The following is a 24,876-nucleotide window of genomic DNA, read 5'->3' on the forward strand; positions in this document are numbered from 1 at the left end:
TTGATGTACCATGATATGGTAATAAGCGTCCTTGAGATCTATGGAGCACAGAATGGTTTAGAATGCTGAGATCCAGAATGGGTCTCAAGTCCCCGGTCTTTTTTGGCACCAAAAAGAATCTTGAGTAAGTCCCTAATCCAATCTGGTCTGCGGGGACCGGTTGGATGACTCCTTTTTATAGGTTCATAGGTTCATACTAGGCTATCTGCCCAAGGGCATTTATAAGCCTAGCCCATAGTTATGTGGCTTTCGCCACCCCTTTAGTTTGAATAAAAACTATGCCTATCATTTTGCTGTGCCTCTGTCAAGCAGTGACACTGAAGTAATCCCTGGGGTATATCTGCAATCTCCCATCCATTGGTCAAGATTCCTCTTGAACAAGGCCAGAGAGGTGCTCTGCCTCACATGTACCGATTTTGTTCCACAGCATAGGAGTCTCTGGGTGATGAATCTGTCCCTCCAGCACGCTCTATTTATAACCGTGGCAAGGGTTTAGTCTCCGCCTTGTGGTTCTGAGGGATCTAGATTTTTGAGGTGAAGCATATTCATCAAATCTGGGTTTGACATGGCCTTATATGTCAGGCACAGGTCACCTCTGAGCAAGCGGTATGAGACTGAATAGAGCTGGAGTTCTTTCAGTCGGGCAGCATAAGACATATTTTGAGACCCTTTATCCTTTTGGTGAGGAACTTTTGGGGCCTTTCAAGCTGCAGCAGGTGTCTGGTCAGATACATTCAACGGGCATTGTACTCAATCATAGGTCTAATGAGTGATGAGTACAGGGGACGATGACCTCCCTTGATCTAGATGTGAATCCCTTCATGATCAGGTGGGCGATATAGAAGGTTTTCCTAACTACGTTAGCAACATGAGTGTCAACGAAGGCTACTGTCAACCTGGGTCCCCAGATCCCTGATGACTTTTTCTGTGCTCAGTGGATTGCCACCTATATGGTAGCTAGGGTAACCTTGTTTTTCCCGAAGGGTATGACTATGCATTTTTGGCGTTTAACTTCAGGCCATGGCTCTGGCACCAGTTATCCGCTTCTGTGAGGCCCTTCTGGAGGATATCTGTGTCAGATGTGTTTTCGACTATGGCGCTCAGTTTGCAGTCATCTGCAAACTTTGTCAGCCATAACCCTCCTGTGTTTGCTTGTACTTCAGAAAAGTAGATGCCGAACAAGAGTGGACCCAGGACTGAGCCCTGTGGGACACCACTTGTGACAGGCTTTGAGTCTGACATGGCTCCAGCAACTCTGACCCTGTGGGTTCTGTCACTTAGCCAGTTTGCAACCCATCTTGTGATGTATGGGTTTACATTCAAGCTGATGAGTTTTTCGATGATACCTGAGTGGGGTATTGTGTCGAAGGCCTTTGCCAGGTCGAGGTAGGCTGTTTTGCAGCAGCTTTGAAACTTCTGAGGCTGCAGTTTCCCGTTGACTGGGTGGCGGGTCCGGGATTTTTTTGGACTGAGGTGGAGAGTGAGAGAAAGGGATGGTGTAACCTCCGGCGATAATTCGAAGTACCCATCGGTCCTGAGTGATACCTTCCCAGGCTTTTAGGTGCTTCGAAAAACGACCCCCGACTGGCTCCGGAGCTGCACAGTCGGGCAATCCCTCAGGGACTGTGAAAGGCTGAAGAGCCACGAAAGGACTCGCGGTCTCCAGTGTTGCGAGGGCATCTGCCGCCTCTGGGACGGGCGTCTTCGGATGAATTTCCTCCCTGCCTCTGGAAGGGGATCGTCCTGCTGTGAGGGGTAAGACTTCTGAGATCTACGGAACCACATTTTCCTCCTCTTTAGCCTTGGGGTAAGGCGAAAGGGAGTGGAAAACCGTGCCCCACGGCAGTCAAAGTCTTACCTTCCTGCTCGCAGCGGTCAGTGTGTCCTTTACCTTGTGTCCAAACAGGAGGACCCATCAAAGGCGCCGCAAAGGAAGACTTAAAGGCCTCCGAAATGACACAGGCGGAGCCAGGCTTGTCTCCGTACAGCAATGCCTGTACTGCTTACTCGCCTCTTCGCCACATAAGAAATGAGCCTCATGGACGGCTTTGAAATGGACGACAATGTAGCCAGCTGAGAGCCAACCGTCTGGGCCAGCTCCTCAGGCAGGTTACCCAAGAGGGTATCGGAAAGTTCTTTAATCAGATCCCTCTGAAATCTGGTAAAGTGCGTGAGATAGTTCAAGGACCTTAATGTAAAGGCCGCTGAACTTAGGGTGCACTTACCGAACCGATCCATGCTCCTAGACTCCTTATTAGGAGGATGGATGGACGCCGAAGCCTCTGCTACATCTTGCTGGGTACCAGATGCCACCACCAAAGCATCTACAGCCACACCTTTAGTCAGGAACTCTTTTCCGGGGTGCTGACAGGAACTTATTAGGACGAGCAGGCACCGGTTCCACAGTGTCTGGGTGTTCCCACGCCCTTCGACAGATCAAGTCCAAGAGCTCGTCGAAGGGCGGAGACACCCAGGAAGCGGAGGGCTGAGCCCCGAAGGCCTTAAGGAACACCGACCCATCAGCAGAAGGGGGTTTGGATTGCCAGCCGCCTCGTTGTTTAAGGGCTTCCAGGATGTCTGCAAAGGAGACATCATCTGAGGACGACTTAGGGGACCCTTCTGCATCATTGAGATCAGTGTCTGATGTAAGAGACTCATCAGGAGAGTCAACGTGCTTCCTCTTGCACGATCTTTTCCTGGGGGGGGTTCCTCCGAAGAAGCTTCAGAAGGACCTCCAGGAGGGGAAACCCCAGTGGGGTAACCTCAGGCCCCGGGCCTCCGCTGTCTAGGGAGAGGGGGACTGCCAAAGACCCAGTCTCGGTATGCAGGGAAGGAGCTGGGGAGACCGTGGAGGTAGCCAAAGACGATTTGGCTAACGCACTCCTCATAGCCCTGAAGGCAGGACCACCAGAATCCTGGGAGGGTCCCACCTCCGTGGCCACGACGGTGGACGGCACTCCCGCAGCCGACGACCGAGAGGAGGCTTGGGACCGAAAACATCAGTCCCGCCCCCAGGGCCGACAGAAGAAGTCCACAGACGAACTCCGACTCAAGAGCCGGAGTTGGAGTAAGGGTCGGCCCGACCCTAAAACCTCCATTGGTTCCACCAGCACCGGCTCCAACGGTGCCGAGGCTGTTGGAGGAGGAACCATAGTAGCAGGGTGGACCATCGGCTCCGAAGCCGAATGGTCTGGAGCCGAAACTAACTTTTGAAACTCCGGAGACTGGAAGAGTCTTAGGAGCACCCTGTCGATGTCCGAATCAGACATCTTGGAGGATCTAGATGACACCAATCGGGTCCGAACCGATTTCTCCATCGGCTCCATAGGACTAGGGGACCCGGCTCGAAAGGATTCGATTACTATCAGTTCCGAGGCAGGTCTCAAAACAATTTCCCTCGGTGCCGATGAGGACTTCGGCGCCGAAGGGGAAGAGTCTGAGCCGGCAACCTTCATCGGCTCCAATATCAGTGGAGCCGATGAAGGTGACCCGCCTCTCGATGCCCCAGTCCTCGGCTCCGAAACTAGAGGGGTCGAGACTGGAGGCATCGAGGCAGACTGCGTTCGCCTCGGCCCGAAGTCCATGGAGCCGATGGAGAAGCCTGCCTAGGTTTTTTGGCAGTCGGTTCCGACAGACTGGTCGGAGCCGACACTTTTTTCTTTTTTGTAGGAGAGGAAGATAAAGCCTCCTCGAAGGATGGCTTAATCAACCCTTTTAAAATTAATTTATTCTTCCTCTCCTGGAGCACTCTCGATGAAAAGGCGTGACACACGCTACAGGACTCTTGTAGGTGCTTGGCGCCTAAGCAATAAACGCACGAGGAGTGGTCGTCCGTTATGGACATTTTATAACCACACCTCGCGCACTTTTTAAAACCAGAGGGCCTATGGTCTTTAGACATGCTGTACAAGCCCTAAGATTAATACACAGAAAAAACTAAACAAGTTTAAATTTTAAGTTTAAGATTTATTTATTTTTTTTTTTTTAAACCAAAAACAACTCTCTACTAGTACACAGAAAAAGGGAGGGTCAAGACCCTCTAACTTAAGCAGGTACTTGACACAAAAAACTATATAGTAATAGAAATAGAAATAGAAATAGAGGAAGGCCCCTCTAACTTAAACGGGAAACCTTCCCTTAATGAAAAAAACACAATTTCCTCAACAGATTTCTCTAAACACACTCGTACCACAACAATAGCTGTTAAAACAGCTTTTGGGTTCAAAAAAGCACAATTCCTGACAGGAAAAGCCTGAATAAAACAGTACTTAGCCCAGCCAAGTTTGAGACCACGTCCTAGCTTGTAAGCGGCAAATGAGATCTGGGGGATTAGTGGTGGTGCATCCTGGGATAAGAAATAGCTCAGCCAATAAGAGGCCTCGCTCTATAGCATAGCGTGCCGAGTCGGAGCCGAGGGATCGGCTCCGAGCCCATCAGTATTGAATGTAGGCGAGATAGGATCACATAACATCTTTACTTTAACATGGTCAGGTAAAGACTGATCCTTTAACCAAGCATGTCTACGTATCACAGCCCCAGTCATAGCTGCCCTACATGAAGCTTCCAGTGCATCATAACCACACTGAAGAAAATGGTTATTAACCTGCTGAGTGTTATGTATATGATCCTGCAATGCCTTTTTATCAATAGGCTCCGGAGAGGCTAACTTTTTCTGTAAATCATCCAGGAGAAAATCCTGGTACTGAAACATGTGAAAAAGGCAATTTAGTGACCTCATGGCCAGGGTAGTAGAAGTATACTTTTTTACCCCATCTCTCCAGGGACCTAGCTTCCCTGTCTGCTGGCAGTGGGTTTTTGGCAGAGGAGGTAGCCACTCCCTTGGGGCCTTGTGAAATAGTTTCTAGATCCACAGAGTGGGCCTTAAAAAGGTGCTTGTGAGTGTCAGGGACCCTATAATATCTGTCCGGCTTAACAGGAGCCGGAGGAAGAGAATCAGGGTTAGCACTGGAGTCAGAGAAAACATCATCCAAAACATCCATAACAGGTTGGATAGCTAAAGGCCTGTGCTGGGGAAGCTTCAGGAAGGTACAAAGCCTTTTCCTGGAGTCAGAGAATTCCTGACCCTGCCACTGAAAATGTTCCCTCATGGAATGCAGGACTTCACCAAATGAGAAATCCTCTGGAGGGGAGGCAGAGGGAATTGATTCCTCAGCATCGGAGTCCTCGTAGGCCTGGAAGGATTCTTCTTGGGTATCAGAATGTTCAGAATCCCCAGAGGCTTCATCCGAAGAGAGGTCGTCCGCCTTCTCAGTTCTGGCTCTTTTCTCTGCAGGTGGCTGAGAACCCCTCTCCAGATGAGGCTGAGACCCCCTGATAAGGGAAATAAGATCAGCAGCCAGAGACATGATTTGTTTATCAGAAGAAGGGGCCTGGGCAGTAGGTCTAGGATAGGCCTTGGCCTGACTGGCGGCCTTAGCACGTGCAAAGGCCTTGATGGACATGGATACAGGCAGCCTAGCAGCCCCACGTGCAGGCGTAACCTTGTCCACAGAAATGGTGTCGGGTAAATCCAGAACTTCGGTCTCCAGAGGAAAATCAACAACCGGCACCGGAGAGATCTCCGAGACCGAAGGTCGTGTTAACGCTGTGTCGTCGGCCTGGAGCGGTAGATTAACCGCTTCCAAAGGAACCGGAGCACTAGCAGAGGGCTTGGTAGTAGCATCAGTAGTGGACGCGGGCCGAGGATGTCGGTCCCGGTCCTTGCGTTTTTTAGCAGATTGGGTAGTCAGTTGATCCGACGGCATGATATAAAAGATTCACAAAAGTCTCGGCGAATTCTGCCCGGCGCCTGAGAGTGCGCTTATTAAAGCAGGCACAGGCAGCACAGGCCGAGACGTCGTAGTCTGGGCCCAAGCAAGGAAGGCAGAGAGAATGGAAGTCCTTATGAGGTATTTGTTTACCACAAGACAAACAATTATTAACTTTCTCAATTTGTTCTGACATCGGCTGAGGCAAGAATAAATGTTCCCCAACGGGGTACTTAGCTTTTAGATGACTTTGGTACTGAAAACACAGGAAGGAACTGACCGACCGGCACTTGCGAACTGCTTCTGCTTCGGGCACCGCGCGGCAAGAAAGACTGAAGAAGATGGCGTCGGCCGATGCCTTTATACTCCAGCCGAGGTGACGTCGGAGAGGAGGCGACACCAGCCGACGCCGGACACAGACTTTGGAATTCGGCCGACCGAGGGATGCCTGAGGCAGGACAACCCATATGTTATGACTGCAGTTGCATTCTTGAAGGACATCTTCTCTAAAGCAAACTTCACACTACTCAAGACTGGTGTGGTATCCTTCAAGGCCCCTGAGCCAGTGGAAACCACAACCCAAGCTGCGGAAGCCCTTACAAATGCCTTCTATGAACACCTCCAGGACTGCATGGATCAGGCAATCCCAAATAAAACCAAGACTCTTTCCACAAAGGGCAAACGTCCAGTCTGGTGGACCCCAGCCATTAACAAACTTTACAATAAGAGGAGAAAGCTATTACATGATAGAACAAAATCCATAAAAGGGAAGTCACCCCTGATCATTATTAGTAAAAAAATACGAGCACTCATAAAATCAACTAAGGCCAATTTTGAGAGAAAAATTGCCATGGATTCAAAAGACAATCATAAGGCCTTTTTCAGCTATGTTAGGAACCTGGGTGGAAACTCCCAGATATGCTCAGAATTAGTCCAAATGATACAAAAATCACTGAACCCACAGACATTGCCAACATACTGGCAGACAGGTTCAGTGCAAACTTCACCCCCTACCCCCCTCAAAGGACAGATAACTATCCCAGCGGAGTGTAGCCTCCCAGACATCTCAAATGCGCAGGTGAAAGCTGCTCTCTAAACCTAAAAACACAGCATCAATGGGACCGGATGGTGTCCCCGGCTGTGTGCTACACGAGCTAAATGAGGAATTAAACCCACACATAAGGCAACTGTTTAATCTCAGCCTTACCACAGGATACGTGCCCAAGGAGTGGCGGCAACTGTGGTCCCACTCCACAAAGGCGGTGCCTCTACGGACCCTGGTAATTACCGCCCCATAAGCTTAACAAGTCTAGTCTGCAAAGCTATGGAGAGGATCATAATGGAGCTCATAAACAAAGATATAGGGGACTTGCAGACATTGGACCCGACCCAGTTTGGCTTAGTCAAGGGAAGATCATGCCTTTTGAACTTGGTCGACTTCTTCGTAACAGTCACCAAGGCCATTGATGAGGGAAAGGCAGTCCATACAGCCTACCTTGACCTTGCAAGGCTTTCACACAATACCCCACTCAGGTATTGTAGAAAACTTACCAGCTTAAATGTAAACCCATATGTCACAAGATGGGTTGCAAACTGGCTTAAGGACAGAACCCACAGGGTTAGAGTTGCTGGCGCTATGTCAGACTCCAAGCCGGTCACAAGTGGTGTCCCACAGGGCTCGGTCCTTGGCCCCCTATTGTTCGGCATCTACTTCTCAGAAGTACAGGCCAACATGGGAGGACTTTGGCTGACAAAGTTTGCAGACGACTGCAAACTGGGCGCCATAGTGGAAAGTGCATCGGACACGGATATCCTTCAGAAGGGACTCACGGAAACAGATAGCTGGTGCCAGAGCCATGGCCTGAAGTTAAACGCCAAAAATGTACAGTCATACCCTTCGGGAAAAACAAGGTAACCCCAAGCTACCATATAGGTGGCAATCCACTAAGCACAGAAGAGGTTATCAGGGACCTGGGGACCCAAGTTGACAGTGGCCTTTCTTTTGACACTCGCGTTGCTAAAGTGGTTAAAAGACCTTCTACATTGCCCACCTGATCATGAAGGGATTCACATCCAGATCTAGTGAGGTCATTGTTCCCCTGTACTCTTCACTTATCAGACCAATGATCGAGTACAATGCCCCATTCGGGATGTATCTCACCCGACATCTGCAGCATTTGGAGAGACCCCAAAAGTTCCTCACCAAAAGGATAAAGGGACTCCAAAATCTGTCATATGCTGCCAGATTGAAGAAACTCCAGCTCTATTCAGTCGCATACCGTCTGCTCAGAGGTGACATGTGCCTGACATAACAAGGCCATGTCCAACCCGGAATTAATGGACATGCTCCATCTCAAAAAATCCAAATCCACCAAAATCAGTAGAGCAAGCGACTTAAACCTTAGCACGGATATAAATAGGACATGCTGGAGGGATGGATTTATCACTCAGAGACTCCCTATGCTGTGGAATAAAATCCTGGTCCATGTGAGGCAGAGCACCTCGCTGGCTCTGTTCAAGAGAAATCTTGACCTGTGGATCGTAGGTTTACCCCGGGAATCATCTCTGTGTCACTGCTGGACAGAGGCACAACAAACTAATGGGCACAGTATTTTTTCATATAAGGGGTGGCGTAAGCCACAAAAATTTGGGCTAGGCTTATAAATGCCTTAGGGCAGATAGCCTAGTATAAACCTATGAACCTATAAGTGTGAACAAAGGAAGGGGAACCAAATCTGTCAAGGCTAGTAAGGTGCAATAAGGATGACTTATGGGATTGGTGGATACGCATAAAGTAGACAAGGGGCCAATCATGAAGTAGAGCATCCCTTGGTGATTCTCCCTGAGAGGGGATTAGGGCAAAGTAGCTGCAGCATTTGTTGTTTAGGGGAGAGGCAAAAGTTCACAGCAAGGCTGGCCCCACAGAAGATCAATTCCATCATGTTCTTGAGGGAACGTTCGTGGGGGAAAAGAATGTTCCTGCTCAGTTGGTCTGCTATCACCTTAGATTCCCCCGAAATCAGTTGGATGAGATCGCCCATTGGCTCAGTCTGAGAGCTTCTTGACACAAGGTGTAGGATTTGGTCACTCCTTGTTTGTTGATGTACCAAACTACTGACATACTGTCTGTCTGTACTGCAATAGTTCCTAAGGGAAGAGTATCCGGGAAGGCATGCAATGCTAAAAGCACTAATCTCATCTCTAGGACATTGATATGTCAGTTGGCCTCTTTGGGAGACCAAGTGCCCTGGACTGTTTTCCCCAGAAAATGCCCCCCACCCCAGCTGGGAAGTGTCTGTGATCACTATGGCCTTGGGCTGAGGGGGAATAAATGGACAGCCTTGTAGAACCTGATCTGACTGACTCCACCACCTGAGATCTCTCTTGCATGTCCGAGTGATTTGTATCTGACAAGACATGGGTTAGTAAAGTACTGACCATTGTGTGGCTAGCTTCCACTGACGAATTCTCATGTAAAGTCTGGCTAAAGTTACTAGTGTTATCGCCGCTGCCACTGATCCCAGAGCTTGAAAGGCTAGACGGGCTGAAACCTTGGTACTGCAGATCATTTTTCTGACCTGGAATCTTAAGGTCTGAACTCTTGAGGGCAGTAGTGAAGCTGTGACTGACAGTGTTGTGGATTGCTCCTATAAATTCTAGAATCCGAGTTGGTTATAGTTGGGACTTTTCATAGTTTAGGGTTATCCTCAGAAAAAGAATGTCTGGAGAACCGGGTGTCTTGCCCTTATCAACTCATGCCTGGTCAGAGTGGAAATGAGCCAGTTTCTAGATATGAAAATACTCAGAATTCTTGCAGTCTCAAGTGAGTGCTACTACTGCTATGCACATGGTAAACATGGGGGCTGTGGTGAGACCAAAGAGCAGATCTCTGAACTGTCAGTGACTGGCTCCCAGCCAGAAGTGTAAATACCCTGTGGATCATCTGTTCATCTTTATATGATAGCATGCATCCTGAAGGTCTACTGAGGACATCCAGTCGCCCTTGCCCAGGAATGGGAGAATGGACTGAACCTTGACCATCCAAAACTTGGTTGTCCGAACTGCCTTGTTTAAGATACTGAGATCCAAAACTGGTCTCCAGTCCCATTTTCTTTGGCACTAAAATGAACCTTGAGTAAGTTCCGAATTATATCTGGTCTGGTGGGACCTCATAGACAAAACTCTTTTTCTAGCAACATTTGAATTTGAATTGGTGCATGCCCCTCTGACTACGTAGAACATCTGGGAGATTTCTTGAAGAGGAAGGAAAATGGGAACTATATAGCTTCTGGAAATAACGCTCTACACCCAAGTATCTTTGGTTAAGTCTAGCCAGGCTCTCTGGTGCTGGGATAAATGTCAACTGCCTCCAGAGGTAGGCAATCGGGCCTCCTTTCAGCAGCTCTGGTAGGGTCCTTCAAAGAAAGATTCTCTGGCCCCTGGTTTTCCAGGCTACCTCTGCCATTGGGTGGCGTCATCCCTTAGAGTTCCCTTCTCTGGGGGAACCTCCTCCATGTGCATCTTGGAACGGACCCTGAGACTTCTTGAACCACATCTTTCATCCACCTTGTTGATTCCTTGAGAAGGATCCATAAGGGGTCAAAAAACGTATGCCCATGGCAGACAGGGTCTTTCCATCCTTTTTCCACCCGGAGTGTGTGTTCCTCACCTTGGGGCCAAACAAGGTCATGCCAAAGGAAGCACTGACGAACGAGGACTTGAAGGGCTCTGCAAAATCACACAAGTGCATCCAGGCATGCCTCCTAATGGAAATGCCTGAACCCGCTGCCCTCAAGGTTCTTTTCTGCTACATGTGCAAAACCAACCTCATGGAGGAATTAGAAATGGATTGCAGAGTAGCCAACTGAGAATTCACCGATGACTGAACTTCTTCAGAAACAACTCCTGAGAGGGAATTCGACAACTCCTTAATCAAGTTCCACTGAGATCTTGTAAAGTGTGCCAAATAATTCATAGAGCTTAAAGCGAAGGTCTCTGAAGCACAGACACAATTACCAAATCTATCCATCGCCTATGACTCCCTGTTGTGGGAACAGAAAAGTACAGTTTTGTACCTACCATAAATGTAGATGTCCGATAGGTATGCATCTGCAGTCATAACATATGGGTTGTCCTGCCTCAGGCAGCCCTTCGGTCGGCCGGATTCCAAAGTCTGGGTCTGGCCTCGGCTGATGTCGCACTTTCCCCGACGTCAGAGCTTCTGGGGTATAAAAGCATCAGCCGACGCCATTTTCCTCAGTGTTTCTTGCCCCAGATGCCAGGTGCCCTCTAATAAGGCTAAATTTGGAGAAAAATTTGAAAATTCCAAATAGTAGCAAACAATATATATATACATATATACATACAAACAAATACACCATAATAGATTCCCCCAGCTAGCTGAAAGAGGGGTAAGCACCCTAGGAATACCGCAGAGGGGAAGGAGGGTGGGTAATCCTGACTGCAGATGCATACCTATCGGACATCTACATTTATGGTAGGTACAAAACTGTACTATGTCCTTCAAGGATGCATCTGCAGTCATAACATATGGGTAGAATACCATAGCCAAACTGGGGGAGGAGGTACTAATATAAGGATGGTGTAGTTAAGATCCCCTGTAGAACTGCAGTTGCAAAACCTGCTTGGGATCTGGAGTATAAAGGTAGATTATAATGCTTGGCAAATGTATGCACGGAGCTCCAAGTAGCAACTTCTAAAATGTCCTTGGCAGCCACCCCTCGTAGGAAAGCTGTAGTGGTGGCTGTGGCTCTTGTGGAATGAGGCCTGATATTTTCAGGAGCTGTCTTTCCATGAAAAGAGTAGCAGAAACGAATGCAATTTCCTATCCATTTTGAAATTGTCTGTTTGGAAATTGCTTTTCCTTGCACTCCAGTTGCATTTGCTACAAAGAGTTGGTCAGTTTTTCTGCTGGTTTTAGTTCTGTCCGGATAGTAGCGTAGTTGTCTGTGTACATCCAAGGTGTGCAATAGTCTTTCCCCCCTGTTCTGCGGGTTAGGGAAGAATGTAGGCAAATGAATAGCTTGGTTCAAGGATACCCTGGATACCACCTTTGGCATGAAAGTAGGATTGGTTCTCAGAGACACTCTATCCTGGTGAAAAATAAGGAAAGGCTGCACTGCCATTAATGCCTGTAACTCGGATACTCTTCTTCCTGAAGTGATTGCCAGAAGGAAAGCAGTTTTCCAAGATAAAAACTGTAAGTCTGCTGATGCTGCTGGTTCGAAAGGGGGTAGTGTTAATTTTTCCAGCACAAAATTGAGATCCCATGCAGGCAGAGGGGGTCTCCTTGGAGGTTTTACATTTTTGATCCCTCTTAAAAATTGTCTGAGGAGAGGGTGAGAGAAGATAAGAGGATCCATATTGTACTCTGCTGAAATTGCTGAAGCATGAATCTTAATGGAAGAATAGGACAGGCCATTGTGGAACAGCTCTGCTAAGTATTCTAGGATGTGCGCTAGGTTTGCCAGTGTGACATCTGTACCCTTTGATGTGCTCCAAATGAGGAATCTCTTCCATTTTGCTGAGTATGTCTTCCTTGTGGAGGGTCTGCGAGCCTCCAGGATAATGTCCTTGACCCTCTGAGAAAAGACAGTTTGGTTTTGTTTTAAACAATTTTCCAGGCAGTTAGCTGCAGTGTTTTCAAGTTTGGATGCAGGGTCTTGAAGTTGTTCTGCGTTAGAAGAAGAGGCCATAGGGGTAGAGGCCATGAGTTCGCCCAAGACATGCTTCTCAGTAGCGGATACCAGTGCTGCCTTGGCCATTCTGGAGCAATTAGTATCACCTTTGGCTGTTCCTCCCTGATCTTCAGTAGAACTTTGTACAGCAATGGGAGAGGTGGGAATGCATACACTGTTAGGGCATTCCAGCTGAAAGAGAGAGAGTCCACCCTCCAGGCTTGTGGGTGGTTTATCCTTGAGCAGAATTTCTTCAGTTGGTGGTTGAGTGGGGAGGCGAACAGGTCTATCTCTGGCATTCCCCATTTGTTTGTTATGAGTTTGAAGATGTCTGGATGCAGCATCCATTCGTGAGCATCCGTGGTAGTTCTGCTTAAGCTGTCTGCAAGTGTATTCTCTTTTCCTGGTACAAATTTGGCCTGCAGTTGGATGTTGAGATTCAGGGCTAGGTTCCACAGATCCATTGCCATCCGGCATAAAGGGTAGGAATGCGTGCCTCCCTGTTTGTTTATGTACCACATGACTGTGGTATTGTCTGTCCTTATCAGCAGATGTCCTTGTTGGAGGAATGGTTTGAATGCCTCGATTGCATGCTTCACTGCCAGCATCTCCTTTAGGTTTATGTGCAAGTTTAGCTAGTCTCGAGACCATAGGCCTTGGATACACTTGTCCTCCATGTGTGCTCCCCATCCTAGGTCTGAGGCGTCCGTGGTGATGGTCTGCCTTGGTTGTGGTTTGTTGAAAGGCAACCCTCTGTTGGACTGGCAGGCCTGAGCCCACCACAAGAATTCCTTTTTCAGGCATGGAATGATTGGTATCATGGTTTCTAGACTGTGCCTGTGTTGAGACCATACATTTCTGAGGTACCATTGTAATTTCCTCATATGCAGCCTGGCATGCGGGATCAAGATTATGCATGATGCCATGTAACCCAGGGCCTGCAGGACTTTCCTTGCAGTAAGCTGAGCTTGTCTTGTCAGAGCCATGAAGTAGTCTGGGAGTTGCTTTTGTTTTTCTTCTGTGAGAAAAGCCATCTGAGTTATTGTGTCCAGATCCGCTCCCAAAAAGGTTATCCTTTGGGATGGCACTAGTCTTGACTTCTGGATGTTGACTGTGTATCCCAAGGCCTGTAACAGATGTATGACATAGGCCAAATCCTTTATTAGTTTTGTCTTGTTGTCCGCTTGTATTAGGCAGTCGTCCAGGTATGGGTAGGTTTGAATTCCCTGAAGCCTGCAATGTGCAATTACTGATGCCAGGCATTTCGTGAATACTCTGGGCACAGTAGATAAGCCAAAGGGCAATGCTGAGAATTGATAATGCTCTGATCCTGCAAGAAATCTGAGGTGTCTTCTGCAATCTGGTCGTATAGGGACGTGCAGGTATGCCTCCTTGAGATCTAGAGTCACCAGCCAAGACTCCTTGCCCAACATGGGAAGAAGTTGCTGTAGGGTCAGCATTTTGAATTTTGGCACAATGAGATATGTGTTTAGTGCGGACAAGTCGAGAATAGGCCTCCATTGGTTCTCTTTTCTTGGTACAAGGAATAGTCTGGAGTAAAATCCTTGGCCTTGTTCCATAGATGGTACCCTTTCTATTGCTTTCATCTGAAGCAAATTGTTGATTTGTCTTAAAGCCTCTGGCTTCTGGTTTGGTGGAAGGTTTGGCATTCCGCTCCTTTTTGGTAAAGTGTGGAAGTGAAACCTGCATCCTTTGCCTATTGTTTGCAATGTCCATGTGTCTTTCGTAATGCAATGCCAGTTTTTCGAGAATAAAGCCAGCTTTCCGCCCAAGGGTGCTTTCAGTTGTTCTCTGGTAGGCGGAATCAGAGTCAAGTCATTGTGTCTGTCCTGTGGAAGTGGTTGTAGTTGCAGCTGTGGCAGTACTCCTCTGGTTGGCAGGCTGCCATTGACGACCCCTGTAGGCACCCTTTGATTGACCTCTGCCTCTTGGCGTCTATTCCTGCCCCTCTGTGCTCTGGAGGTGTCTGGAAAGGGCCAATTCTTTGAAGGCCAGTTTCTACTGAACCTCGGAGGTTGAACTTGCAGAAAATCCTTTACTGTTTGCACAGATTTTGCTTTTTCTTCCACTTTCTTTAGAATCTCCTGTGCAGGGGAGCCAAATAAACTTTGTTTCTCCATTGGAGCATCTAGTAGTTTAGCCTTGACATGGTCTGGCAAGGATTGCTCTTTTAGCCAGGCATGCCTCCGAATTACTGCCCCAGTCATAGCTGATCTAAATGAAGCCTCCAGTGCATCATAGCCACATTTTAAGAAATGATTACTGACCTGTTGAGAGTTGTGTACCAAATCCTGAAGGGACTTACGGTCTAAAGGTTCAGGAGAAGAAAGCTTTTTGTTCAGCTGATCTAACAAATATTCCTGGTACTGTATCATATGGAATTGACAGTTTAATGCCCTGGCAGAAAGAGTAGCAGATGTATAAACCTTTTTGCCCCATCTCTCTAAAGCTCTTGACTCTCTTTCAGAGGGTAGGGGGAGTTTTGGCAGTGGCAGCTGCAACACCTTTTGGGCCCTGAGAAATAGTTTCTGGGTCTGCAGCATGGGCTTTATACAACTGGAAGTGAGAATCCGGGACCCTGTAATATCTGTCAGGTTTGGCAGGGGCCGGGGGAAGAGAATCAGGGGCAGAACTGACATTATACGCATCATCAACTACAGTTAGCACAGGTGGTATGGCTAAAGGCCTATGCTGTGGCAAATGTAAAAATGTCCTTAATCTTTTTCTAGAATCAGAAAAATCCTGACCCTGCCATTGAAAGTGTTCCCTCATTGAGTGTAAAGTCTCCCCAAAGGAAAATTCTTCAGGAGGGGAGGCAGAAGGAATAGAGTCTTCTGCATCTGAATCCTCATAAGGTGAATATGGCCCTTCCTGATGGTCTGATAAAGCTGATCCATCCGAGGAGTAATCAGAGGAGAGAGGTTCAGGGGGTTCAGTCCTAGGCCTTTTGTCGGGAGGAGGGTGGGAGGCCCTGTCTGGGTGAGGTTGGGAACCCCTAATCAAAGATATAAGGTCCTCAGCAAGGCTGAGAATCTGAGTACTTGAAGAAGGTCTCTGAGAAGTAGATTTGGCAGGTAAAGCTTTTGGAATTTTGGCTGCTTTAGCCCTGGAGAAGGCCTTAATAGACATAGAAGCAGGGGGCCTAGCCGCCCCACGTGCAGGAGTAGAAATGTCCAATGGAATGGTGTCGGACAATTCTGGTGCGCTTGCTTCTTCGGTAGGGATTTCTGAAGCCGACTCAGCTGGGGCCGCTCTGGCCTCGGTTGTCGGAAGTATGTTTTCGGCAGAAGTAAGAACCGAGGACTCGGTTTCAGCCGAAACCGAGACACTCGCGGTAGGCCTAACCGTGGTTTCAGCCGAAACCGCGGGCCGCGAGTGTCGGTCCTTTTCCTTGCGTTTTTTGGCCAAATGCGTAGTCGGAGTCTCCGACGGCATTTTATATGCAAAAGCGGACCCAAAAAACTCTTCTGCAAACTCCGACCGACGTCTGAGAGTCTGTCGGTTGAAGGAGGCACAGGCTAAACAAGCAGATACGTCGTGGTCTGGGCCTAAGCAAGGAAGGCAGTAAGAATGGAAATCCTTATGAGGTATTTGTTTCCCACAAGTTAAACAATTATTTAATTTGTCTGACATCGGCTGAGGCAAGAAAGAGTCCCCAACAGGGTACTTAGCTTTTTTAGAAGTCTTCGGTAGCTGAAATCTCTGGATCTGACCGACCGGCACTTGCGAACAGCTTCTGCTTCGGGCACCGCGCGGCAAGAAAGACTGGGGAAAATGGCGTCGGCTGATGCCTTTATACCCCAGAAGCTCTTCGGGGAAAGTGCGACATCAGCCGAGGCCAGACCCAGACTTTGGAATCCGGCCGACCGAAGGGCTGCCTGAGGCAGGACAACCCATATGTTATGACTGCAGATGCATCCTTGAAGGACATGTGGAACTCTCCTCTGGAAGTTCCTTGTTGGTGGCCGCCGCTATGACCATGGCATCAACGGACACCTCTTTTCCCCGAAACTGATTGTCCACAGGTGGTGCTATAATCTTATCTGGTCTTCGAAGTACAGGTTCAGTGGTGTCAAGTTCCTTCCACATCTGCCGAGAGATCAACTCAATGAGCTCATCAGCAAGCACAATCACCCAGGAAGAAGATGGGCCAGTACTGAAGGCCTCCAGAAACACTGACTCCTCAGATGAAGGTTTGCTGGGCATGCAGCCACCTCTCTGTTTAAGGATTTCAAGGATGTCTCCAAATGAGACATCTTCAGAAGGTGACCATGGAGACCCTTCGCCTTCATCGAAATCCATATCTTCTGTGATGGACTCCTTAGGTGAGTCTAGGTGCTACCTCTTGCATGTCTTCTTAACCTCCTCCATGGGATGATCTGGAGAGTTAACAGGAGAAGAAATAAAGATTCCCTGTGGAGAAACCTGGGGTTTTGGTACTGGCTGTCAAAGTGGAAAGATTTGGTGAAACTCAATGCCGAGACATCAGGGTTGACGATCTAGGATCCGAGGGGGTTGGAATAATCTGTTCTGTCAAGGGAGGGAAAACTCTCTTCACAACTTTGAAAGCAGATCGCCCTGGAGAAAGGGAAGACCTCGGATCTGAGAAAACAAGCTTTTGGCCTGTGGCTCTTCCCTGGTCCAAAGATAAAATCCCCGAGGTGAAAGCCAGATTCGAGCTGTCCAATGTTCAGAATCCGAGGGGCACAGGTGGCTCCAAAAGCCTCACAGCTAACTGCAACATCTCTGATCTGACATGGAAGCTTTGGTTCCGAGAGCTCTCCTGATCCGACAGGATTGGAGCACTCAGAGTAAGCTTCGCATCAGAGATTACAGCAATCCTCGGATCTCAGCCAGACGGAGCTGGGCAGCTGTGATCCATAGACTCAAAGACCACTAAAGGAGTCAGAGGAGGAACTTGTAGTGGGGGTGTAGCAGTGGAACAGGCCTCCTGACCCAGAAGGGTAGGAGCCGAAGGGACGCCCATCTGACCCTGCGCTGTGAGGATTTTTTTCTCCACTCTTTCCACATCATCTTCTTTAAGGCTCCTGGAATACCAGACAAGACTGAAGGAGACCAGGGTCTTTCCAGAAAGGTGGAGGATACCCTAGAGGGTACCGGTACCACCAAGAGTGAATATTTAGTCCTTAGCAATGCAATAAATTTAGACGGAATGGCAACAGATGAGTCTGAAGCGGATTGTCTCAGATCTGATGAAGTCAGATCCATCAACTTTTGCTTCTTTGGATCAGACGGCATCGGATCAGATGATTTCAGTGTTTTCAGATCAGAGGTTGAAGTCTGATCTCTCTCTTAATCCTTTTGCAAGAACACTTCGAAGACAAACAGGACGGTTTCAGAGATCCTGTTTTTGCCTCAGATTTTAATTTGGGAGACTTGTCTCCAGATATAGCCTCTTCAAAAGAAAAGGGTAAGAGAGTCCATTTGAGAGTAATTTATTTTTGCGTTCAACCAGAGCCCTGGGATTGAATGCATGACAAACTCAACAGTCTTCCTGCAAATGAAGAGTTCCTAAAGAGTACACGCAAGATGTGCACATCATATAACGGAATCTTATGGCTACATTTTGAACATTTTTTTTAAAGCCTGCAGGCCCTAATATCAATACTAAAAGTTCAACTAACTTAACTTTTTTTTGTTTGTTTGTTTGTTTGCTTGTAGACAGGGAAGGAAAGAAAAAACTGCCAACAATGGTAGGAAGAATTACAATTACTGTAGGTTAGCAGAGAAAAAAATACCAACGATATTATTCAAGAAATACTTAAAACAGTAATAAAAATATAGGACAAGTAAGGGAAAAAACTAAATGCTAAAGTTTTTTTTTAAGAAAAAAAATTGAAATTTAGAGCATACTTATAGCAAACGTATGAGAGTGACTGATTACCGCGTTTTTTTGCTGAAAGCAGCAAACTGAGATCTAAGGTACTTGTTGGTGCACTGCAGGTAAGGAAGAAGCTCAAGAGTTTTTGGTTGCCACTAGCTTTAGCAACGGCCAAGTCGATCCATGGGATCGGATCTGAACCCATCAGTTGAGGACAAAATGAAAATTGACATCAGATCTATTATTTCAAATTCCCTAATTAAACACTTACATGTAAAATACATACATAAAGAAATAAAATCCATCAGTAGTAAAAACATTTACTTTACTTAAATGTTTACATTTATACACAAATGTACAATGTCAGAATTTCAGTGAAACAGCATACCTGTCACTAGAAGAAAAAAGCCAGGCAGTCTGACTTTACAGCTAACACAAGTCACAAATTCAGAAAACAACAACAAATAAATGCTCAAACTATAAATCCTGTCAATACGGAATCCCTTTCAACCAAAACTTATTTGCACCTTATCAGTCAAGTAGTTTTACCTGCGTCAGTATTTTTCATACAAATTTCACTCAAGCGGTCTCCAGGACTCTTGTCAGGCGTGTGCATGAAATGGGGACGCAGGAGAGACTTCATCGTTGAGCTGATGGCAATAAGGAAAAGCTTGGCATAAAAGTCACACACCCGTGGGACAGTACTGGGAGACAACTTGCAAAGTGAAGCTTTCATGGCAACAATTCGAGTAGACAGGACCTGCCAGAAAAAGTTACACTTTTAAAGTACTAAATTTGAACCACATTCAAAAAAACTTTGAGAAAAAGGAGGTATACGGATAATGCAATTTACAAGGTAGCAATAGGGGACAGTTACTGTAGGCTTTCCAATTTCCGAATTTCTCCCCAGAATCCCAATTATTGTACACCACAAAAAATACCACAAAATAAGTAGCATCTAAAATATAACCAAGATGCTTGGATTATTAAAAAAAGATCAATTCCTGGTCATTGAAAGAAAAAGACAAGGGGAAAACTCACCCAGTGAGAGAAATAACACTTTCACCATAATCAAACACTAGTATGACACTAATTTTTATGGCTGAAGTCATCTTGGTCTGCTTCTCAGAGAGAAACTACAGGCTTCTGGGCCAAATCTATATGCATGTCAATAAGTGTCCCACTAAGACCAAATGCATTCTCAAAGGGACTGCTCTGATAACCCATTACTGTTTTCCCACCCCCTACCCTCAGTTCTCCATTCTATTTTCCTGCCTACTGCGACCCTCACGTACAATTCATTGGCATAACATGGTGAATGTCAAGTTATGTCCCATAATTACAACAATCCATTCTGCTGAGTACTCTACACCAATACAAACACAGTATTTATATGAGTTATGTGTACTGCAAATTAAATATCTCAATTATCAGTGTATCTAATGTATTCATTTCAGAAGAGCATGTAAACACACTTGTAAATGTCTTCCATATGTAAAGTTTGCAAACAATGTTAGCAGCTTTTGAATGCGACATACCTACCTTGCTTGTAAAATGAAAGTTGCATACTTACCATAAAAAATCTGTCTAAATGGGTTCCCCTGTCACTTCTAGGACTAAGGCCACTCCATGCTTTCTCAAACTGCTGTAATCCTCCCTGTATACCGAAACGTATCACACCAGCTGCGGTCAATGGAAGCCAAAGAAATTGATAATTTAATCCGGACACCAGAACCAACCCAGTTTGGTTTCATCAAGGGCAGGCCATGCCTACTCAACCTGGTGGACTTCTTTGACAAAGTCACCAAAGCAATGGATGAGGAGCAAAATGCTTCACACTGCCTACCTTGACCTACCCAAGGCACTTAACACAATACCCCACTTGGGGACTGTTGACAAACTCAAGAGGTTAGGTACAAACACATATGTCACCCGATGGATAGCCAACTGGCTCACAGACAGGACCCAGGAAGTTAGAATTGGGGAGTCCACCTCTACAAAGAGGCCAGTCATAAGTGGAGTCCCTCAGGGATTGGTCCTTGGAATGCTCCTTTTTGGCATTTACTTCTCTGAAGTTAAGGCCAATGTCAAAACTGACTAAATTTGCAGTTAACTCCAAATTAGGAGCTGTCGTTGAATCCAACACGAACACAAATGTACTCCAGGAAGGGCCGATACAAAAAGAAAAACTGGTATCAGAGTCGCAGACTAAAGCTAAATGCCAAGAAATGCATAATAGTATTCATTGGGAAGTCCTCCATCCCTGGTAACTATCATACCTGACAATACACCCCTTGGAGTTGGTCCAGTAGTCAGGGACTTAAGAACACACATAATCTATTTTTTGACCAGCACGTGTCTACAGTAGTGAGAAAAATCATTCTATGTTGCGCAACTTATAAACAAAGGTATGGCATCTAGGTCCAAGGAAGTCACTGATCCACTGTATTAGGCATTCATCAGCCCCATCATAGAATACAGTGTCCCCTTTGGTATGTACCTAACCAGGCACATCCAACAAGTAGTACAACCAACAGAGGTTCCCCTCTAAAAGAATACAGGATGCAAGTAAAATGTCTTATGCAGACCGCCTCAAGGTCATGTCCCTGTATTCCGTCTCCCACAGGCTGTTGAGGGGAGATCTATGCCTGGCATACAGGGCCTTGTCAGACTCCACTCTGATGGACCTCCTGCATATCCACAAAACAAACAGAACCAGACTTACCAGTTCTAAAGACAAACCTTGCCTGTGATATAAACAGGACCTGCTGGACAGACAGGTATGTATTCCAGAGACTACCTCGTCTATGGAACAGGCTCCCTATCCATGTGAAGCAGAGTTCCTTCCTAATCCAACTCAACTGCAACTTGGACAACTGGATGGGGAACAGGAAATTCATCCCTGGCTTGGTACCCATGTCTCTAAGAGACACAGGCAACCTGTCAATGGTTCATCTCCCAGGCCTCTGTTCGTAAATGTTTCATCTCAGAAGCCCCTGCTTACACATATCAATGGTACCAGAACTTGTCAGAGATTTGGGATGCATGGCTAAGCTTAAAAAGGCCCCTGTGGTCTTTAGCTAGTAAACAGCTATGAACCTATTAAGTCATCCCGCCTAGATGAGGAGGGGAGGAAAGGATCATTACTGAGGATGGACCCATCCCCACAAATCTATTTTTATGGTAAGCACACAACTTTTATACTGAATAGAAGTCCACCTCCAGAAACATCCAGGATGGCATTCTGAGCTCTTCCTGATGAGAAGTCCTAAGATCAATATGCCTCTCAGCCAAGCAGCGGCTCTGGATTTGGAAGCCAAGTTAAATTCATAATGTTTGGTGAAGATTAAGGAGGACCAAAAAAGCAGCTGCATAAAAAACATCCACCATAGCACTCCTGAAGAAAGTTAATGAAGAGGCCAAGGCTCTAGCAGAATGGGAATGGAAGGGGCAACTGCTTACTACTGGAAACAGAGCAAAACTGGATGCAGAAAGAGAGCCACTAAGCCAGGATGACTTTAGCTACCCTCTGACCTAAGGTCTTGGGTTTATAGGTGATGAACAGCTGAGAATGTTTTCTGACAGACTTAACCCTGTCTAAAGAATATATCAGCTGACTGCAAACATCTAGGCAATGTACAAGATACTACCCATAGCTAACACAAGCAGGAAAAAGGGGAAAAAGACAATGTGAGGCGATAAGTACAGTTGTGTAAGTAAACATACCATAACAGTAGATGTTCTACTAGATCACTGCTGCAGCAATCTAAGCTTTCCACACTTTAGGACAACAGCCATGCAGCCAAACTGCCATACACAAGGCAGTTTAGATGCCAATGGCTTTACAGCTTTCTTGACTCCAAAGTGCAACCTCTGTGGGCTTTAAGAACTGACAGTTGGCTAGCAACCTTTTCAAGACTGGTTATACGAGTATTTTTCTGTGGAAATCTTCCATTATATTAATTTTCTGCATAAAAAAATGCATTTTTCTGTGAAGATTTTATTTTTGTGCTAGGAAACAATTTTATTGGAATGTCATGTTGCTGAAGGTATTTTTACTTGTGCAATGTTTTTACAAGAATCATAATACTAGACAAAATGGAAATGGAAAACTGTTGCTTTGCACCTATGCAATTTCCTTGTACAGGGACTCTGTGAAACAGAGAAGCAGAAAATGACCCCTTCCAAAAGGGCAGATCTCAGTCAACTACTGGAACTGGAAAAAAAGGCTGGGGAAAGCAGAGAAGCACCCCTGGGCAAGGGATAGGCCAGAGAATCCCTTTGGGGTCTCCCTAACAATAACATAAAATGAGTTTGGAAAAAAAAAATCATTGCAATTTATGAGGGTTAAGAAAGCAACAAGTCAGCAGATGGCCTCATCCACATGCAGGTTTTCCTCACCACTGAAGAGCCAACTTTGCAGCATTGACAGACACCTCCTTAGCCTGTCCACCAAAAGACAAGACACCATGGGAACAGTTACTACCAGTAGAAATTGTGTTCATGGCCTATTCTTAAACAGCCTTCCAGAGCAGCAGCTAAGCTTGTGTTTCCACTCGTTACTGATACATCACACAAGCAACATGTAGATGGTCTGAATGGATAGTAGCCCTGCATTCAAGGACTCCTAAAAGGCCTAAAAAGAACTGCGCTCATCTCAAACACAATAATATAAAGCGACAGTTTCATAGATAACCATACTCCTTGAACCATTTGCACACTGTAATGCCCCCACCACTACCACCATCATCCCTGAACTGACAAGTCCATCAACTGTTGTCCAATATTGGGGATGGTGGGGAGATAAAAGCAAATACCAAAGGAAAAATTGTCAGCATTCAACCTCCAGAACAGGTGTCGCATGCACACTTTATATAAGGAGAACGTGTGCTCCCATCTAGTCTGCCACCAACGATCAATAGATTCAGTGTGTACTCTCATGTAACACACTGCTAAGAGAATCACTGGAATGCTGCTGCCATGGGGCCCAGTACCTTGAGACACTGAAATGTCGACAGTAGAAAAAAATCCAAAACAGCAGCAAGTGAGATCAAAACCTAAACTCGGTCTATGGAAAGTCTGACCTTGCAGTCCACAGAGTCAAACTTTCACCCTGTGAACACTAGGTACTGTGATGCCTTCAGATGGAATTTGGGAACATGATGCCCAGAGACAGAAAAGGACAGATTAATGACTCGCATCAGAATGAGACAATCTTGAAAAGTTGCAACAAGTAGTCAATCATCCTAGGGGAACACCTAAGCTCCCTGCAGGCAAAGGTGAGCTTCTATGAAGGACACCTTTGATAAACACTCAGGGGGCACACAAGACACCACATATAAGTGACCAAAACTGGAAATGACTGGCTCCAGACCTGAAGCACAGGAAGCTTTTGCACTGCCTGTGGATCTTTATGCACACAAGCATCCTGGAGGTCCAAACATCTAGTCCAGCTAATGGATCTTCCATCATAACTAACAAAACAAATCAAGTACTGGACCATGTCACGGTGGCTCTACTAAAGGACTTCCAAGGTGGCTGCAAATTGAGTAACAGCTGAATTTCAAGCTCTCCCAGTGAGAAAACAGAAACTCAGAACAGTCAGTAAACTCATATTTTGGATTAAATTTCAGTAACTGGATAGTGACTACACTGCCTGGTTGCCAGCAAAAAACAAGAAACTCAGAGAACCTGAAATAATACTAAGGACAAAAAACATGAGGAAAAACAATGGCTGGGAAGAATTCTGCAGCTGTTCAACAAAAAGCAGTGCAAGTTCCAGTTTTGGTACAAGACATGACTTCCAGTAACCTAGAGGTAAAAATAAGTCAAATGTGCTCAGAGCTGATTAAAATAAATAAAACAACGATGGAGTATGTCAACTCAAATAAAAAAAAGGATGGAAAAAAATGGAATAAGCTTTAAACAGATATTCAGATGAGGTGATAAAACTGCAAAAATCAGAAGCTGAAATGAAGAAAAGTCTGGGCTGAATAGGAGATTGCTCAAGAAAAGATGTTTAAAAAATAATGGAGTTAGAGGACAGAGCACATAGGGAAAAAAACTAATATTTCTATCAGAGAAGCTGGAAGGAACAAACTATTAATTTTATGAAAACATAAATATGGAAATGGACTAGTTTTCCACAGCGGGAGTTGTTAACTGAAAGGACACATTGTGTGTATGTTCCAAACCTGGCCATGAGAAAGCAACCAATAAAAAAGATGCAATCCTACCAGCAGGAGGAATCAATTCTGACAAACCTGTGGCAGAAGGACAAAGTACTAAAAATGTGTTTGTGAAAATGATTACTTGCTGTACACCAGGCAGGAGAGAAGTAAATTTACTCCACTAATCAGTGAATGTCGAAAAGCAGGCGTGAGGTTCAAGTTATTTTACTCAGCTATTTTTATAACATTATTTCCTGGAGGGACAAAATAATTTTTTTGATTCAGAACATGCTAAGGGGGAAATAAAAAAGTTTGATGAACAAAATGAAGCTATGAAAAGAACAGATGTGTAAAATCTTACCATAACCATAGATGTC

At 46.0% G+C, this 24,876-nt stretch overlaps 1 protein-coding gene across 1 annotated transcript in view; it reads right to left on the reverse strand.

The window, feature by feature from the left end:
* MED16 (mediator complex subunit 16) overlaps positions 1-24,876 on the reverse strand; it is a gene marked incomplete in the record, with an annotated part of 716,440 nt that overhangs the window by 532,228 nt on the left and 159,336 nt on the right. The window contains 1 exon segment of the mRNA XM_044053797.1: positions 18,879-19,089. Within this exon segment, the coding sequence (XP_043909732.1) occupies positions 18,879-19,089 (211 nt within the window).

Source organism: Protopterus annectens, chromosome 13.part0 (assembly GCF_019279795.1).
Source record: "Protopterus annectens isolate FY-2018-M chromosome 13.part0, PAN1.0, whole genome shotgun sequence".
Taxonomy (NCBI): domain Eukaryota; kingdom Metazoa; phylum Chordata; order Ceratodontiformes; family Protopteridae; genus Protopterus; species Protopterus annectens.